Source organism: Henckelia pumila, chromosome 3 (genome assembly GCF_033568475.1).
Source record: "Henckelia pumila isolate YLH828 chromosome 3, ASM3356847v2, whole genome shotgun sequence".
In the NCBI taxonomy this organism is placed as follows: Eukaryota; Viridiplantae; Streptophyta; class Magnoliopsida; order Lamiales; family Gesneriaceae; genus Henckelia; species Henckelia pumila.
This window is the reverse complement of record NC_133122.1, coordinates 90679503-90699230: the sequence shown is the minus strand read 5'-3', so window position 1 is coordinate 90699230 and position 19728 is coordinate 90679503. Positions and strand designations below refer to the sequence as shown.

Below are 19728 nucleotides of genomic sequence, written 5' to 3'. Positions count from 1 at the left end.
TAACAATCAGTTCTCTAAGGAGGGGGGATTAGCGAGCTTGCTAAAATGATGTTCCAATCGAATAAAGATCGATTATATCATTTGGGATATTTACTTTTAAAGTTAACATTGTTATTACTTGTTGCAACTGCTACCGTAGAGAGAGTGTTTTCAACAATAAAAATAATCAAAATATCACCTCGTAATCGGTTGGGAGATGATGTGTTAGATGATGGTTTGATACCATATATTGAGCGTGATGTGTTTGATACAGTTGATATTGAAATTATTATTCAACATTTTCAAACTATGAAATTTCGGAGTGTATTGTAAAATCATATGAATTTAATATATGACTTTTTATTATACACTTTGTGGTGTAATATTTTTTTTAATTTATTGAATTCGCCCCTCCTAGTTGAAAATGTTGGGTACGCCACTGTGTATATCCGAATTGATAGAGTAAGTAAAACCAACCGAGGTTTTTTTTTTTTTTTTTTCAAAACTCTCTGTTGAACATTAACCTATATATATATATGGATGAAAAACTCATGAGGCAAAGAAATAATTTGTTTGCTTTGAAAAACGACAACGGTCTCCATCAATCACTGCTGGATTGATCCTTCTCTCCATTATCTTGTCAAGACATGGTTAGACTCTGGCTATTTTATTCCTGCAGGCATGAAAAACTAATATTTAGCGCAAGATCGATATATCTCCCGATAAATGCAATTACAGGAATTTTGAAAAAAAGTATATATGTAAATAAAGAAAATCTAATCTTTCGAAATTACATAAATCCCATGACTTGGAGACACTCATACCGATCGTAAGTAAGTATGCAATATATACCATCACCGCATCACGTACGTATCATCTACGGTATTCGCCTAAGAATATGTAAGTGGGGCAAATTCCAACATAATAATTTTTATATGATACCATTACAATGTTGTAGCCTGAGTAAGGATGACAATTAGTTCGGGTATTAATTAAATTTTGTACCTGTCCCGGTAACGACCCATTATCCTCTATATAAGTTTCTAGTCATGATGCAAATGATTATATGTTAGGAAGATGTACTCCGAATTTTGAACAAGTCAGCAACAACAGCAACAACAGAAGCGAATAAGTCGAGACGAGAGAATCTCTCTATCCGCAAGACGAAATTGTCCGTTAACAGTGCTCAACATTGGCGGCAATCCTCTCCAAGATACAACAACTTCACAATCAAAATATAGCAGCATAACAAATATCTTGATCTTAAACGAACGAAAATATGTATCAACTTGACGTTTGGGAGAGGGAAAATAAGCAGAGAAATCAGGAATCTGATAACATCAAAGTCTTGTATATTTATTGAAAAAGGGTACCAAGATAGTGGTCTCTTTAAATTGAATGTAATGAATGTTAACCGCTCTGAGGCGAAGAATAAAGTTGTTGGTTCTGCTTACTTGACTGAAAGTTATGATTTATGACATGAATGATTAGGACATGTTAACTTCAATACGTTGCAACGACTTGCAAATTTAAATGTAATATCTACGTTTAAAAGAAATCCACAAAACAAGTGTGAGATTTGTGTAAAAGCGAAAATGGTTAAAGCTCCTTTTCATTCTGTCATGAAATATTTATTAAAATTTTGTTAAAATAATATTTATTATTATTTTATTGTGTGCGCCCGAGCGGTAAAATATTACCGTTTGAGCGCAGCACTCCACTTTTGAGACATAAAGGTTGGCTGAGTTTGGCCGCCCGAGCGGTAAAATATTACCGCTCGAGCGCAGCACTCAATAAGCGAGACAGAAAGGTTGGTTAATTTTGGCCGCCCGAGCGGTAAAATATTACCGTCTGTGTTCCGAAAAGATGCGTCTTTTTTTGGGAACACAGACGGTAATATTTTACCATGACAGAAAAAGCCCAAAAAAAGACGCATCTTTTCGGAACACAGACGGTAATATTTTACCGCTCGGGCAGCCAAAATTAACCAACCTTTCTGTCTCGCTTATTGAGTGCTGCGCTCGAGCGGTAATATTTTACCGCTCGGGCGGCCAAACTCAGCCAACCTTTCTGTCTCGAAAGTGGAGTGCTGCGCTCAAACGGTAATATTTTACCGCTCGGGCGCACACAATAAAATAATAATAAATATTATTTTAACAAAATTTTAATAAATATTTCATGACAGAATGAAAAGGAGCTTTAACCATTTTCACTTTTACACAAATCTCATACTTGTTTTGTGGATTTCTTTTAAACGTAGGTATTACATTTAAATTTGTAAGTCGTTGCAACGTATTGAAGTTAACATGTCCTAATCATTCATGTCATAAATCATAACTTTCAGTCAAGTAAGCAGAACCAACAACTTTATTCTTCGCCTCAGAGCGGTTAACATTCATTACATTCAATTTAAAGAGACCACTATCTTGGTACCCTTTTTCAATAAATATACAAGACTTTGTCAATACAAACTTATCAGATTCAAAAACCAATCTAAACCCTGTCCTGCTCAAAAGAGAGCCCGGAACTAAATTTTTACGAATGTCTGGCACATGTAGTACATTCTTGAGCGTCATCTCCTTGTCCGACGTCATTTTCAGTACTACATTATCAACTCCAACGACATCCGATGTTGAAGAGTTTCTCATGAACAACTTTCTATCTCCAAGGGTGGTGTAGGTATAATACATATATTTTTCGGCACAAATGTGGCTCGTAGAGCCGGTATCGATTCACCATTCTCTTGGATCATCCACCATGTTGGTCTCACAAATAACAGCACTAAGATCAATATCATAAATCGCTAAAGGCACATACCTTTGTTCAACCATGTTTGCTTGCCTTGGTTTCTGATTTTTGTTGTTTTTCATTGGAAGTCGGCAGTCCCTTGCCATATGATTCGGTTTGCCACAATTATAGCAACTTACTTGGAATTTCTTTCCTTTCCCCTTTTGCTTTCCATCATAGAGGCGCTTCCTCCTGTGATTCATACTCGATTCCGCCAGATTTGCTTTTTCCTCGGTTTCCATCATCTTTTTATGTGACTTGGCCTCAGTGTTTCTGTTGTCCTCCTCAATGCGAAGTCTCACGATCAGATTTTCAAGTTTCAACTCCTTACGTTTGTGATTAAGGTAGTTCTTGAATTCCTTCCATTGCGGCGGCAACTTCTCAATGATAGAAGCGACTTGGAATGGTTCATTGATCTCCGTCCCTTCGGCCAACAAGTCATGCAAGATAATTTGTATTTCTTGCACTTACCTCATCACAGTTTTTGTCTACCATTTTGAAGTCCAGAAATTTTCCAACCACAAACTTCTTTATGTCGGCATGTTCAGTTTTGTATTTCTTTTTCAAGGAATCCCAGAGTTCCTTGGCTGTCTTCACAGAGGAGTAGACACTATAAAGAGTGTCATCAAGTCCATTCAATATGTAGTTTCGACACAAAAAATCACTGTGATTACATGCGTCAACCGCGGTCCTCCTTTGGGTGTCAAAATCGCCTTCTACGACAACAGGGGGATCCTCCTTGAGAAATCTGGACAGATTTAGTGTGGTCAGATAGAAGAGAATTTTCTGCTGCCAACGTTTGAAGTCGGCAGCAGAAAACTTTGGCGGCTTTTCTCCATGTGCAGGGGATGAAGCGAGCGGAGTGAACGAGACAGTAGAAATCTTCAGAATTCGAGAAATACAAAATTTCGTCTTGCGATTTTTAGGAATATGTACTCCGAATTATGAACAAGCCAGCAACAACAGCAACAACAGAAATGAACAAGTCGAAGCGAGATAATTTCTCTATCCGCAAGACGAAATTGTCCATTAACAGTGCTCAACGTTGGCGGCAATCGTCTCCAAGATACAACGACTTCACAATCTGTAAGGCCCGGGATTATTTAATTTTAATCCGAGAATATTTAATTTGGGAATATTTAGAGTTTAGAATTAAATTCTAATATTCTTAAATGAATATGGATTGAAATTGAATTAAATCATTTTTTCGGGGACTGAATTGCAAATAGCCAAAAGTTCAGGGACTAAACTGCAGTTTGGCTAATATTTATCTACACTTATACCTTATTCAGACCATTTACACGTGAATGAGCAGAAAATAAAAGGAAGAACGGCTGAAACCCCAAAAACTCCATTTTTGTCTCTTAAAAAGCTTCGATTTTGTGCGCTCCGGTTGTTAGAAATTCCAGATAAATATATATCTGCGATCACCGCTCCGAGACCTTCGTTTTGGTACAAGTTTCATTCATCTTTCTCAGACTTTATTTGTATGTTGAAGATGGAAATTTATGATTTTAAGATATAAGCATTTATGAGCTGTATCGATTACGTATTCGCAGACGGTTTTGAAAAAGACTGTTGTTCAGATTTTATATGATTTATTGAAGTTATTTCGAAAATTCCCTAGTTCTGATTATGCTTGGTTGTGTATAGACATGCTGATATGTTGGGGAATTATGATCTATATGCTTGTTGGATTGAGTTGATTATGGTTTGGATTGCCGGTGTTTAGCCGTTACGCCGCCGATTCGCATATTGTCATGACATTGCTATATTGACTAAACAAAGTATGATAGGATTTGAAATCTGATCTTGTGAGATTGTATACATATCATTTCAGATCTTAGCACAAGATTGACGACTCGAGACGTAGTCTTCGAACCGTGACAAAGTTGAAGCAAGGTTTGCTAGCATTGCACTTGAGATTGAGTTGAGAAATTGAGCAACCTTTTGATATGATTTATCATTGATGTCATTGCAGATTTAAAGTACTTTCAGACGTGCTATCGAAAGGTATAAATGACAGCGAATCCAGATGGGATAGAACACTCGAAATAGCTATTGTTTCGAGTATTCCCTTGTTAATCACATACTTGGTTGATTATGTATTTTATGTGATTGCTTTACATGCTTATGTGATTAGTTGTTCAAGATGTTTTATGGCATTTAATTCATACAGAATATGTTGCATTCATCTTGAACTCCAGCCTGAAAAGCACCGAGGGTTGAAAAGCCTAGAGTGCATATGACGTTTGGAGGGCTGTAGTTGAGTGGCACGGATTATAGACTTACTTCCAGAGCCAGAAGACTCACTATAGTTTCACCAAAGTTAGAGGAAATAAAGTATTTAACTTCACCTCGATTTGGTGAGTTGGTGTTCGTTAAAGATTTTATTTCCTCGGGATCCCAAAGAACTTATATTCGATTGATATAAGCTTGATAGCCTCTTTTTCCATATGCATTGCATTCACGTTTATTATCTCGCGCTTTATGTTGTTTATACTGGGATTTTATTCTCACCGGAGGTATCCGGCTATTGCTTTGTTTTGTATGTGTGCATGGCAATAGGTGGGGCAGGAGCTAGTCAGAAGAGACAGTGATGGCTCGAGATAGAGTTGTAGCATGTGAGGACATGGGTGTTAGCAGCATTACATGTACTTTGAGTTGATGAACCATGTTAGAACAGATACAAGAATGTTGTATAAGTAGTTGAATATGTTTTAGCTTGTGTATGGAAGCTTATTAGATGTTATGAGATAGCATGTATCTTATTTGGTAGATTGTACAAGAGATTATGGTTATTGTTTCTACCTTTGATAGCACTTTGTTAGCAGCATAATTTTCTGAGTTTGGAGCCCGCTCGATCGGCTGAAGTTCATCGATCGAGCGAGGCCCTTTTTGTGCAAGGCAGAGAAATCAAGTTTTGTGCCCGCTCGATCGGTAGAAATTCACCGATCGAGCGAGGCCAAGATCCCTGGACCCGAGAGTTTTTAGTTGAGCTCGCTCGATCGGGCAATTTTCGCCGATCGAGTGAGACACTGTAGTTTTTAAAATTTTTTTTTTTAAGCTCTTAGTTCTTTATATCCTTTGTGTACTTGATTAATTGTTAATTATACCTAAGATAAGATTAGCAACCCGGGTCCCCACAACAGGTGGTATCAGAGCATAAGTTTCTGGATTTAGATAGAAGTTGATGAGCGGGGTAGATTGAGTCTGTCTGATTATTTGATATCACATGAGATTACATGTTGTATCTGATTATGTGCACTATATGCTCGCATGCCTTATATTGCAAGATTTATATGATTGCATGATTATGTGCTTTCATTGCTACTGCATGCTATATATGCAATTGTATTCCAGATTATCCTCAGTCAGAACCTGAATTCTCATGAGAATGCATGAGAATGCTTATCAGAGAAGGATAGAATAAATTGTTGCATATGATATTGTTTATGCACTAATTTGTTTGACAATCAGATATGCCTCCCCGTAAAGCACCGGCCATTAGACAGCCATTAGTGGTTCCTCCAGCTGAACCAACACCAGCACCACCGCCAGCGGTTGAACCCCAGAATGCACAGGGTAGTACATCTGCTGATCCTTTGGATCCTACTACTACTCCAATGGAGACTTTACTGAAGCGATTTCAGTCATTCAACCCGCCAACACTGAAGGGAACGGAAAACTCAGTTGATTGTGAGAATTGGCTTGAAGATATAAAACAGCTGTTTGAGTCAATTGATTATACCGATGATCGTCGTATCAGATTGGTAATACATCAACTTCACAATGTTGCAAAAAGTTGGTGGATTACGACAAAACGGGCATTAGAACAACGAGGTACGATTATCACCTGGACTGTATTTAAAACTGAGTTCTATCAACGTTTCTTTCTAGTCTCCTACAGGAAGGATAAGGGTGCTGAATTTGCCAATCTATGGCAAGGCAACTTGAATATTGAGGAATATGTGGCCAAATTTTCAAGTCTTTTGAAGTTTGCTCCACATATAGCAGCTACTGATGAAGCAATGGCAGATCAGTTTATCAATGGCCTTAATCCCGATGTGTTTACGTTGGTGAATAGTGGACGACCAAATACTTTTGCTGACGCTTTGAATAAAGCTAAGGGAGCAGAAGCAGGTATATTACGACAACGAGGAACACCGTTCATTCCCCAGCCATTTCCACAGCTTGTATCAGCATCAGTTCCACAGAATCCGCCACAGTTTCAGCAACCATCTCCCAGATTTGAGGGAGGAAGCAGTGGCAGAAAGGATTCTCGTTTCAAGCCTAAAGGGAAACAGTTTAAGCGGGCAGGTAGTAGTTCTTCCAGTTCTAGTGGACAAAGACAGTTTGGTACAGGTCAGAGAACTGGTGAATCAGGAGTGTTTTGTGGTAAGTGTGGTGGACGACATGCTATCGATCAGTGCAAAGGTGTGTTAGGTAATTGCAATATTTGTCGCCAACCAGGTCATTATTCCAAAGTATGTCCCCAACGAGCTATCGGTGAAAGTTCTTCTCGACTAGCACATAGGCAGAAAGACAATCAGTGCATTCATTCCAGCCTCAGCAACCTCAGCAACAGACCAGAGTAGGAGGAAGCCAGACTGTTACTCAACCTCCTAGACAACAGGCTCAAGTCTTTGTACTTACTGAGGAACAGGCTCAGGCAGCACCTGACGATGTCATAGCAGGTAACTGCTCTATTTATGGTTATCCTGCCTATGTTTTGATAGATACAGGTGCATCACATACATTCATCTCTAAACAATTTGTTATGATGCATTCTTTATCGTCTGAGCCATTGCCTACTGTTGTTTCTATTTCTTCACCTTTGGGTGAAGGTATTATCTCTGTTCAAATGATTCGAAATTGTGCTTTGCAATATGATGGGAATGTGATTGATATAGATTGTATAGTACTTGGATTATCAGATTTTGATTGTATTGTTGGTATAGACATGTTAACCAAGTATAGGGCAACTGTAGATTGTTTCCAGAAAGTGGTTCGATTTAGACCAGAAATGTCATCTGAATGGAAATTCTACGGTAAGGGTTCTCGAGCCAAGATCCCTTTGATATCTGTGTTATCTATGACTCGTTTATTGCAGAGAGGGGCGGAAGGATTTCTGATTTATGCAGTCGATGTATTGAAATCCAGTCCAGCAGTAACAGATATTCCAGTTGTACATGAATTTGCTGATGTATTTCCTGATGAAATTCCTGGTTTACCTCCAGTCCGAGAGATAGATTTCAGCATTGATTTAATGCCAGGTACGCAACCAATATCCAAAGCTCCTTACAGAATGACACCTATTGAATTGAAGGAGTTGAAGGATCAACTGGAAGATTTGTTGGCTAAGGGGTACATTAGGCCAAGCATTTCACCTTGGGGTGCTCCGTTACTGTTTGTACGAAAGAAAGATGGTTCAATGCACTTATGTATTGATTATCGTCAATTGAACAAGATAACAATCAAGAATAAATATCCATTGCCTCGAATAGATGATTTGTTTGACCAGTTACAGGGTTCAGCTATCTATTCTAAGATTGATCTACGATCCGGATATCATGAACTGAGAGTACGAGATGAAGATATTTCTAAAACTGCTTTCAGAACAAGGTATGGACATTATGAATTTATCGTCATGCCTTTTGGTTTAACCAATGCTCCTGCAGTATTTATGGGATTGATGAATCGGGTATTTCAAAAATACTTGGATGACTTTGTCATTATTTTTATCGATGATATCTTGATCTATTCCAAGAATGTACATGAGCATGCTGAACATCTCAGAATCATTTTACAGACGTTGAGAAATGAGAAATTATATGCCAAGTTATCGAAATGTGAATTTTGGTTGCAGAAAGTTGTGTTTCTTGGGCATATTATTTCAGGTGATGGGATTTCAGTGGATCCAAGCAAGGTCGAGGCTATCTTGAATTGGCCTAGACCTACATCAGTGCCAGAAATACGGAGTTTTATGGGCTTGGCAGGTTATTATAGACGCTTTATCAGAGATTTTTCCAGCATTGCAAAGCCTATTATGCAATTAACACAGAAAAATAAGCCGTATGTCTGGACTGAAGCATGTGAAACTTATTTCTTGGAATTAAAGAAGAGGCTTACAAGTGCACCTGTCTTGACGATTCCATCAGGTACGGGTGATTTTGTTGTATACTGTGATGCTTCTCACAAGGGTTTGGGTTGTGTGCTTATGCAGCGAGGTCATGTTATTGCTTATGCTTCGAGACAGTTAAAGCCACACGAGACTCAATATCCTATCCATGATTTGGAGCTTGCTGCTATTGTCTTTGCATTGAAGATATGACGACATTATCTATATGGTGAGAAGTTTGACATCTTTTCGGATCACAAAAGTTTGAAATATCTGTTTTCGCAATCAGAATTGAATATGAGACAGCGTAGATGGCTTGATTTATTGAAAGATTTCAATTGCGAGATTAAATATTATCCAGGAAAATCTAATGCAGCTGCAGACGCCTTAAGTAGAAAGGTATGTTCTTTATCATTGTCTACGATAGGTGTATCTCAATTGGTGGAAGATTGTTGTATTTCTGGAATAATATTTGAAATAGATATGCGACCTATTCGTGTTTGTGCTATAAGAGCTGAGCCAGAACTGTTAATGAGAATCAAAGAAGCACAGAAAGAGGATCAGAATATTCAGAAGTCTATTGCTATGGTCAGATCTGGTCATCAATCTGAATATCAGGTCAGTGCTGATGATATTTTATATGTGAATAACAGACTTGTTGTTCCAGATGTTTCAGACTTGAAACAGCAGATATTGAAAGAGGCTCACAGCAGTCGATTCAGTATTCATCCTGGTGGTAAGAAAATGTATAATGATCTGAAGACACAGTATTGGTAGAAACAGATGAAAGCAAATGTCACAGATTTTGTGTCTAAATGTTTGAATTGCCAACAGGTAAAAGCAGAAAGAAAGAAACCAGGTGGTCTATTGCAGAGTCTATCGGTTCCATAATGGAAATGGGATCACATTTTCATGGATTTCGTTACACAGCTACCACGTTCATCTAGAGGGTGCGATGCCATTTGGGTGATTATTGATCGTTTGACGAAATCAGCATGTTTTATTCCATACAGAATGACATACAGACATGATCAGATGGCAGAAATCTACGTCAAAAAAGTGGTAAGATTACATGGTGTGCCTAAATCTATCTTTTCAGATCGAGACCCTAGATTTACATCACACTTTTGGCATAGCTTGCAACAAGCTCTTGGTACTCAATTGCATCTGAGTACAGCTTATCATCCTCAAACAGACGGACAGTCAGAGCGGACTATCCAGACACTTGAGGATATGTTGAGAGCTATAGTACTAGACTTTGGTACTGGTTGGCAAGATTCATTACCACTTGCAGAATTTTCTTATAATAACAGCTATCAAACTAGTATTGAGATGACTCCTTTTGAAGCATTGTACGAAAAGAAATGTAGATCACCGTTTTATTGGGATGATATCTCAGACGTACCGGATGTTGGACCAGATATGATCCGAGAAATGACAGAAAAAGTGAAGCTTATTCAGAAAAGAATGAAAAAAGCTCAGGACAGACAAGCAAAGTATGCAAATATCAGACGACGACCTCTATCTTTTGATCAGGGAGACAGAGTTTTCTTGAATATTTCTCCGTTTATAGGTACAGTCAGATTTGGCAAGAGAGGAAAGTTATCTCCACGTTTTATTGGTCCATATGAGATTATCGAGAAGATAGGCGATCTTGCTTATCGACTCGCTCTTCCTCCATCTTTGTCTGGTATTCATGATGTATTTCATGTCTCTATGCTGCGGAAGTATCAGCCTGATCCTTCCCATATTCTTCAGTCTGATGAAGCTGAACTTGACGAGACTCTCAGTTATTTTGAGCAGCCTATTCAGATTCTTGATCGCAAAGATAAACAGCTCAAAACTAAGACAATTCAGCTAGTCAAAGTTCAGTGGAGTTGAGATGGCACTGAAGAAGCAACTTGGGAGACTGAGTCAGACATAAGATAGAGATTTCCAGAGTTGTTTCATTGATGTAAGTTCTTATTCTGCTTTATGTTATTTCTTTCTCTTATGTGTATACAGATTGTCTATACAGCTTGCTTTTGATTTCGAGGACGAACTCATGTCTTAGTGGGGGAGAAATGTAAGGCCCGGGATTATTTAATTTTAATCCGAGAATATTTAATTTGGGAATATTTAGAGTTTAAAATTAAATTCTAATATTCTTAAATGAATAAGGATTGAAATTGAATTAAATCATTTTTTCGGGGATTGAATTGCAAATAGCCAAAAGTTCAGGGACTAAACTACAATTTGGCTAATATTTATCTACACTTATACCTTATTCAGACCATTTACACGTGAATGAGCAGAAAAGAAAAGGAAGAACGGCTGAAACCCCAAAAACTCCATTTTTGTCTCTTAAAAAGCTTCGATTTTGTGCGCTCCGATTGTTAGAAATTCCAGATAAATATATATCTGCGATCACCGCTCCGAGACCTTCGTTTTGGTACAAGTTTCATTCATCTTTCTCAGACATTATTTGTATGTTGAAGATGGAAATTTATGACTTTAAGATATAAGAATTTATGAGCTGTATCGATTATGTATTCGCAGACGGTTCTGAAAAAGACTGTTGTTCAGATTTTATATGATTTATTGAAGTTATTTCGAAAATTCCCTAGTTCTGATTATTCTTGGTTGTGTATAGACATGCTGATATGTTGGGGAATTATGATCTATATGCTTGTTGGATTGAGTTGATTATGGTTTGGATTGCCGGTGTTTAGCCGTTACGCCCTCGATTCGCATATTGTCATGACTTTGCTATATTGACTAAACAAAGTATGATAGGAGTTGAAATCTGATCTTGTGAGATTGTATACATATCATTTCAGATCTTAGCACAAGATTGACGACTCGAGACGTAGTCTTCGAACCATGACAAAGTTGAAGCAAGGTTTGCTAGCATTGCACTTGAGATTGAGTTGAGAAATTGAGCAACCTTTTGATATGATTTATCATTGATGTCATTGCAGATTTAAAGTAATTTCAGACGTGCTATCGAAAGGTATAAATGACAGCGAATCCAGATGGGATAGAACACTCGAAATAGCTATTTTTTTTGAGTATTCCCTTGTTAATCACATACTTGGTTGATTATGTATTTTATGTGGTTAGATGCTTTGATTGCTTTATATGCTTATGTGATTAGTTTTTCAAGATGTTTTATAGCATTTAATGCATACAGAACATGTTGTATTCATCTTGAACTCCAGCCTGAAAAGCACAGAGGGTTGAAAAGCCTAGAGTGCATATGACGTTTGGAGGGCTGTAGTTGAGTGGCACGGATTGTAGACTTACTTCCAGAGCCAGAAGACTCATTATAGTTGCACCAAAGTCAGAGGAAATAAAGTATTTAACTTCATCTCGATTGGGTGAGTTGGTGTTCGTTAAAGATTTTATTTCCTCGGGATCCCAAAGAACTTATATTCGATTGATATCAGCTTGATAGCCTCTTTTGCCATATGCATTGCATTCACGTTTATTATCTCGCGCTTTATGTTGTTTATACTGGGATTTTATTCTCACCGGAGGTATCCGGCTATTGCTTTGTTTTGTATGTATGCATGGCAATAGGTGGGACAGGAGCTAGTCAGAAGAGACAGTGATGGCTCGAGATAGAGTTGTAGCATGTGAGGACACGGGTGTTAGCAGCATTACATGTACTTTGAGTTGATGAACCATGTTAGAACAGATACAAGAATGTTGTATAAGTAGTTGAATATGTTTTAGCTTGTGTATGGAAGCTTATTAGATGTTATGAGATAGCATGTATCTTATTTGGTAGATTGTACAAGAGATTATGGTTATTGTTTCTACCTTTGACAGCACTTTGTTAGCAGCAGAATTTTCTGAGTTTGGAGCCCGCTCGATCGGCTGAAGTTCACCGATCGAGCGAGGCCCTTTTTGTGCAAGGCAAAGAAATCAAGTTTTGTGCCCGCTCGATCGGTAGAAATTCACCGATCGAGCGAGGCCAAGATCCCTGGACCTGAGAGTTTTTAGTTGAGCTCGCTCGATCGGGCAACTTTCGCCGATCGAGCGAGACACTGTAGTTTTTTTAAAAAAATTTTTTTTTTAAGCTCTTGGTTCTTTATATCCTTTGTGTACTTGATTAATTGTTAATTATAATAAATTTCTCTAAGATAAGATTAGCAACCCGGGTCCCCACACAATCAAAATATAGCAGCACAAAAAATATCTTGATCTTAAACGAACGAAAATATGTATCAACTTGACTTTTGGGAGAGAGGGAAAATAAGACGAGAAAACAGGAATCTGGCGTTTGATGTTATGAGATATATTTATGTATATTTTCTACGTTATAACCAGTCATATATGGAGACTGAAGTCCAACAAACATGTCTTATGGCCTAAGGATGCAACCATGACAGAAAAATCTCAAAGAGAGACGCATATTTTTGGCACACAGACGGTAATATTTTACCGCTCGAGCGGCCAAAATTAACCAACTTTTCTGTCTCTCTTATTGAGTGCTGCGCTCGAGCGGTAATATTCTACCGCTCGGGCGGCCAAACTCAGCCAACCTTTCTGTCTCAGAAGTGTAGTGCTGCGCCTTACCGCTCGGGTGCACACAATAAAATAATAATAAATATTAGTTTAACAAAATTTTATTCAAAAAGAATAATTGGATCATAAGACCCCATCTCACCTCACCGCGCCATGCACGCGTGTGTTTGTTGCATAGAATAGCATCTTGACCCTTTACAAAATATCCGGTGCCCTATGGGCCAAACATTCTTTATCAAATTTATGAAGAATGACCCACTACTTGTTATTCTGTACCAAGGAGTCCTGTCTAATTCACTAATTCGTGAGAAGATACCGAACTCTTATATTTAAAAAAAGGTTTCAGTAGGGATCTCTGACGTAGATGGCGGTTGATAAAGGAATATTTGATCATAATTTCCAGTATTCACCTAACTGCATTAACACGAGTATATTCAGCATACCTCTGTTCTCACTCACAAGCATCCTCAGAAACATTCCATAGGTAGCCCATCCCATAATTGTCGACACAAGTCAAGCACACATAATTTTAGAATTTTTTCGAAGATGCACCTTATTGATGTGAGTGTTACCTATTAGATCAAAGTTTTGGTGTTCAAACAATTTTAAAGGCAAAAACTGATCTAAGCTAAACAATATCGAACTGAATGATAAACTCGACTTAAATATTTAAAGCACAATTTACCAAGTCACTAGTCAGAGTCCAAACCAATATTCCTTGAGAAGATTTCAGTTTACGTCAAACAACTGGATTTGGGATAAGGTTCTCCGTACCTAACTGATGAGCAGAAATCCAATTGCACTACATGTAATATTGTCAAAATGGATTGCTGACGTAGACAAAGACAAAATCAACGACTACCTTAATTGGAACAGATATTTTTTTGAATTTTGTGACTGTTGGAATCTGATAACTCTATTTCAAATGCATATTTTTGTGATTGTTTTTCATGCATTCATATGTTATTGTTGTTGTTTTATTTAGTTTTATCATATTTCATGCATTTGTCCGCATAATACTCTTCCTGGTTCATTTTGTAGGGAACTTCAGAAAAAACAAGATTTTGGACAGCTTTACACTCGCTCGAGCAGATGGTTATGCTCGCTCGAGCGAGGCCGAGAAGATAGGAAAATTTTCAGAGAGTTTCTCGCTCGAGCGCATCTTGTGCTCGCTCGAACGAGAGAGAAAGAATCATCGATAGAGAGATGTTCTCGCTCGAGCGCATCTTGTGCTCGCTCGAGAGAGAAATACGACCCAGAAATTTTCGGAGCAGGAAGTTGCTCACTCGAACGCACCTTGTGCTCGCTCGAGCGAGCTGCAAGTACAGAGTTTTTATTTTTGGAAATTCTTGCTTGGGTTGGATGCTATCTTTTGAGGATCTTTGGGCACATATATATGAACTCAATCATCAGATTAAGGGTTACACAACACTTTTGAAGGCAAGAGGCGGCCAACATCATCCTCTCAAATCTCAATCTACTCTTCTTACTTTCTTTTATTTTTTATTTTTGGTTGATGTTTTGGATTAAAAAACTTTTGCTATTGAATCATGTTGAACTTTGAGTAGTTTTTATTTTTTCGATCAAGGCCACGTGATTGGGCCAGACAAATTTATGTAGAAGAAACTTGGATGTTTATTTGGGATTTTTCAGACTTGATTTTATTTTATTGATTGTCAAATTTATATTTGTCTTGTGAATGATCTGGCCAATTGTTTGCTTGCATGTTAATCGATTCCAAGTCGACAGAGGAGGAATTTATTTCGATCACTTTGATAATCAACACATGTTAAAACCGACTAGAAATAGAATTTGGTTTCAGTGTGCGGGTTAGGTGAAAACTGAATTCTCACAGTTCTTCATGCGTTTGAATTTGATTAGAATTACAAAAAATTAATCCGTCAATATTTGAATAGGTTTGATTATTCTAGAAATAGATCTTCAAATAATTTAGGAGAATTCCTGTAATATAAAATTAAAATCTGAGTCTTGAATCGACTACTTGTTACATAATTTGTCTGGTACCTACGTGTGTCCTTGATCGAGATTTTCCCATATTGAATTTAATCCAAAATTTCTGTTGCATTTTTAATTCAACTTTATTTACAATTTAAATTCTTTTAGTAAAAAATCTGAACTTTCATCGTTCTTATTTATTAGTATAGATTAAGTAGGAATAATCATATTTTGGTACTCATACTGATACAGTCGCCGTGGGTTCGACATCTGGACCTTTGTCCACTTTACTATTACTTGACCTAGTGCACTTGCTAGTGGACACCGATTTAAGCGGTCAAGTTTTTGACGCCGTTGCCGGGGACTGTTTTGATATCAAAATTTTTATTTACTTGAGATTAGGCTTTATTTATTTTCTTAAATTTTGAATCTTATTTCTTGGTGATTTTTAGGTACTATCTGTTGTGCATGCATAGCATTCAATCAAGGGAGCTACTACCACTTGATTTAGAGATCGAACGCACTCTCAGCAGGATTCGAAAGGCCAGGAGATATATCAATCTTGAATTAGTATCAGAATCTGAATCAGAGGAAGATATGGCGGACAACAGAACTGTTCTTGACTTGATTTGTAATGCCCCAAATTTATCTTAATTGACTTTATTTGAGATAATCAGAGATTTTAGAATTCAAGGATCGACTTGTATTTGTTCAGGGACTACTTTGCAATTTTTAGAAATTTCAGGGACTAAAACGCAAAAATGGAGTTTATTAGATATTTATACAAGGTGTTGACTTCTTGAATTCATTATCATCTTCATCACACGCCTCTCCCTCCATTGAAGGCGAGAAAATGCCTACCAAGCTTTCAGATTTCTTCCCGAGCTCGATCCGTTCGTTGGAATTTATTTCTGAAGGCAGATTAGCGATCACGGCTACGGGAGCTTCGTTCTATCGTAAGTTTTTCTTCGATCGGATACTTTCTATTTTTTGGATGTTGTTGGAATCGATTGAGTTTCGGTTATGTTGTTCTTGACAGAGTTATTATCGTTTATTCTCAGTCGGTTTTGAGATAGAGCGTCATTCGGAATTGTTATGATTTTTGAAGTGATTTTCGAATATGTGGATTTTGAGATTTGATGGGTTTGAGTTCTATTTGTTGTATTGGTATTGATATGAGTTGGTATCGATATTGTACTGCTGTCTGCGTTTCTGGTTTGATCAGAGTATAGACGTTATGCTGCTGGTTTGAGTTTTGGACTATAGATTGGTTTGGATTGATTTGAGACGTTTTCAGTCGAGTTTGAATGTCGATATATGATCTCAAAACTTTATTACTTCTTTTACAGATTTGTTTGAAGACCGTTGAGTTGCGAGGTTGCAGAAGCTAGATCGTTCTGAAGATTAGAGCCGGTATAGTATCGATTTTTTTTATTATCGATTGAGAAAGTTTGAATGAGTTTTGAAATGGAATATTTGTTGTTTTACAGAGTTGAAGCTTGTGAATCATCGAGAAGAGATATAAGACGACTTAGACTTGAATGGAATGATTAACTCGAATCCGACTTGATTCGAGTGTTCTGGAGAAATCACATATTGCATGTTATTTGATTACTTGGATTATTGAATGAGTTATGCTTTGCACTTGCATTCATATTGAGCCATTTGAATTCATTAATTTTTGATTTAGAAAATCTGAGAATTATAGTAGGGGGAATTGGCAGGCGATTTACTGCAATGACCGACTTAACACTCTATAGTTGATTCAGAGTATAGAGGATTGAATTATACACTATCCACCCCGAGTGGAGAGTCAGTGCGAATTGTGTGATAGTTCATCCTCGGGATCCCAATGGAGGAAGAGAAGAGCTGATTACCTTTTGATTATCCAGACTTGATAATCCCAGATTTTAAAGTCATGCATTTTATTTTAGATTTCTTCTTGAAGTACATGACTGTGATTTGTGTATCATGATTGAGATTATATATCATTAGTTGATGTATTGAATGATATTGCAAGTTTGTTGCCTATACTAGGAATATTATTCTCACCAGATTATCCGGCTGTTGTCTTGTCTTTGTATGTGTGCTTGGCAACAGGTGGGGCAGGACCGAGTCAGAGATCACATGACTAGGTGGTCGAGTGATAGAGTGAGGACTTGGAGCTGGTTTTAGAAGTCGAATATGTAATTTGGACTTGTTATGTTTTTAGTTTTGGTACTTGGAAGTGTTTAAACTAGAAGCAATGCATGTACTACCGAATCGATTGTACGTGCAACTTTAGACTTGTTATGTATTGTTTTATGGGAGTTGTTTGTACCAAAGAATGTTTTGTTGTTAGGTTTTTTATGAATATTCGATGTTTCCTAGACCCCAGAGTATTTTGGATGTTGAAAAACTGTTATGGAATGAAGATTTTTGCCCAAAAATAGGTGCGCTCGAGCTGCGGTTTTTGACGGACCGAGCGCGGGCTGTTTTCTGAGTTTTTGTTTTGCCCTTTTGTAGGGGGCGCTCGGTCGGTGAATAGTTGCGGACCCACCGCAACCCCTTTTGAAAAAAAAATTGTTGTTTATTCTTTGGGCTCTTTGTCGATGATTGTTTAATTATGTATCTTTTAGATGTTTGGAATACAGGTCCTCACATTAAGTGGTATCAGAGCGATAAGATCTTGAACCGAATTTAAAAGTGAGTGGGGTAGATCGAGTTCGCTTGAATCGGTTTCTCGCATGTGTTTTTTTTTTTTGAGTTATTTAATTGATTTATTAAATACCATGCGAGCATGCTTTATTACTTGGCGATTAATTGAATTACATGAATATGTGATTTAAATTTATAAGCATGAACTACTTGAGATATGATTTGTTTGGTTTCCGAATTTAATTCGAGGACTTTGGGGTGGAACGAGATTGTTGAACAGAGATTTTGGGCACCGAATTGTTGTGAATGAGATAGTTGTGTCCTAACCCCTTTGATTATGAGATTATGGGTCCTCGAAGAGTGTTGAATAGGAACCCACCGCCAGTTATTCCTTTTAATGAGAATCCGCCTGTAATCACTCCTCCGAACGAACAGGGCAGTGCAGTGACTGATCAGATGGATGCCACGTCAACTCCTATGGAAACCTTACTGAAGAGGTTTCAGTAGTTCAAGCCGCCGACTCTGAAGGGCACAGAATATCCAGTTGACTGTGAAAGTTGGTTGGAAGACATAGACCAGCTGTTTGATTCTCTCGATTATTCTGACAACCGCCGAACCAGGTTAGTCATTCATCAGTTGCACGGTGTTGCTAAGAACTGGTGGACCACGACGAAGAGAGCCATGGAGAATCGCGGTATAGCCATTACTTGGAATCTTTTCAAAACTGAGTTCTACAAGAGATTTTTCTCAGTTTCATACCGCAAGGACAAAGGTGCCGAGTTTGCTACTATGAGGCAAGGGAACTTGAACATTGAAGAGTATGTTGCCAAATTCTATAGCTTGTTGCGCTTTGCACCACACATCGCTTAAAATGAGGAAGCCAAGGCCGACCAGTTCATTAATGGCTTGAATCCCGAGATCTTTACTTTAGTCAACACTGGTAGGCCAGATAATTTTGCGGATGCAATGGATCAAGCTAAAGGAGCAGAAGAGGGTCTGTTGCGACAGAGAGGAAGTCAGTTTGTGCCTCAGCAGCAGCAGGGACAGTTCCAGGCACAACCTACTCATTACCAGAACCAACCGTCCCAATATTAGAATCAATCTTTTCAATTTTAGAATCAACCAACGAGATCTTAGGGTGGTAGCAGTGGATGTAATAGGAAGGATTACTATCATCCGAAAGAGAAGCAGTTTAAGAAGCATGGAAGCAATTCTCCGAGCTCTAGTGGATCGAATCAGTTCGGAGCGGGACAAAGTTTGGGTCAGTCAGGTATGTCTTGTACCAATTGCGGAGGACGTGACTCCAATGATCAATGTAGAGGCATTTTTGGAAGTTGCAATATCTGTAACTAGACGGGACACTTTGCCAGATTGTGTCCTCAGCGTGGCTCCGAGCAAGCACAGAGTGGAAGTTCTTTGAAACAGATAGCTCAAACTCAATGGCAAACATCATCGGTCCACTCTTTCCAACCTCAGCAAAAGAATAGACCGGGAGGTAACCAGAATGTGAAACAACCTCCTTGACAGCAAGCACGAGTTTTTGCTCTGTCTGAGGATCCACAAACTCAGAATGCACCCGGAGATGACCTAGCAGGTAACCGTTCGATTTTGGTTTTCTTCTCTTTCTAGTAGATTCTGGTGAATTCATTTTTTTTATTATTGAGGAATTATTATGATTCAACTGTGCGTTCAGTTTTGATTACGTAGTTGTCAAATTCAGTTCCGAATTGTTAGAC

The 19728-nt window shown here is 38.0% G+C and overlaps 1 protein-coding gene across 1 annotated transcript; it reads right to left on the bottom strand.

Moving 5' to 3' along the window:
• Positions 1-2711: 2711 nt before the first annotated feature.
• On the bottom strand, positions 2712-4121 carry LOC140889202 (uncharacterized). Its single transcript, XM_073296909.1, has 3 exons — positions 4050-4121; positions 3238-3648; positions 2712-3143 (listed from the first exon to the last, which is right to left on the bottom strand). The coding sequence occupies exons 1-3, from the start codon at positions 4119-4121 to the stop codon at positions 2712-2714; spliced, it is 915 nt and encodes a 304-aa protein (XP_073153010.1).
• Between the last annotated feature and the right edge of the window lie 15607 nt (positions 4122-19728).

Bases quoted from the DNA above. Each gene is read 5' to 3' on its own strand.
- LOC140889202 (XM_073296909.1), bottom strand. From the start codon at position 4,121: ATGGAGTTTTTGGGGTTTCAGCCGTTCTTCCTTTTATTTTCTGCTCAT. The intron at 3,649-4,049 runs GTATAAGTGTAG...CGAATTCTGAAG, and splicing joins GTGTAAATGGTCTGAATAAG to ATTTCTACTGTCTCGTTCAC. The intron at 3,144-3,237 runs GTAAGTGCAAGA...ATCATTGAGAAG, and splicing joins TAGACAAAAACTGTGATGAG to TTGCCGCCGCAATGGAAGGA.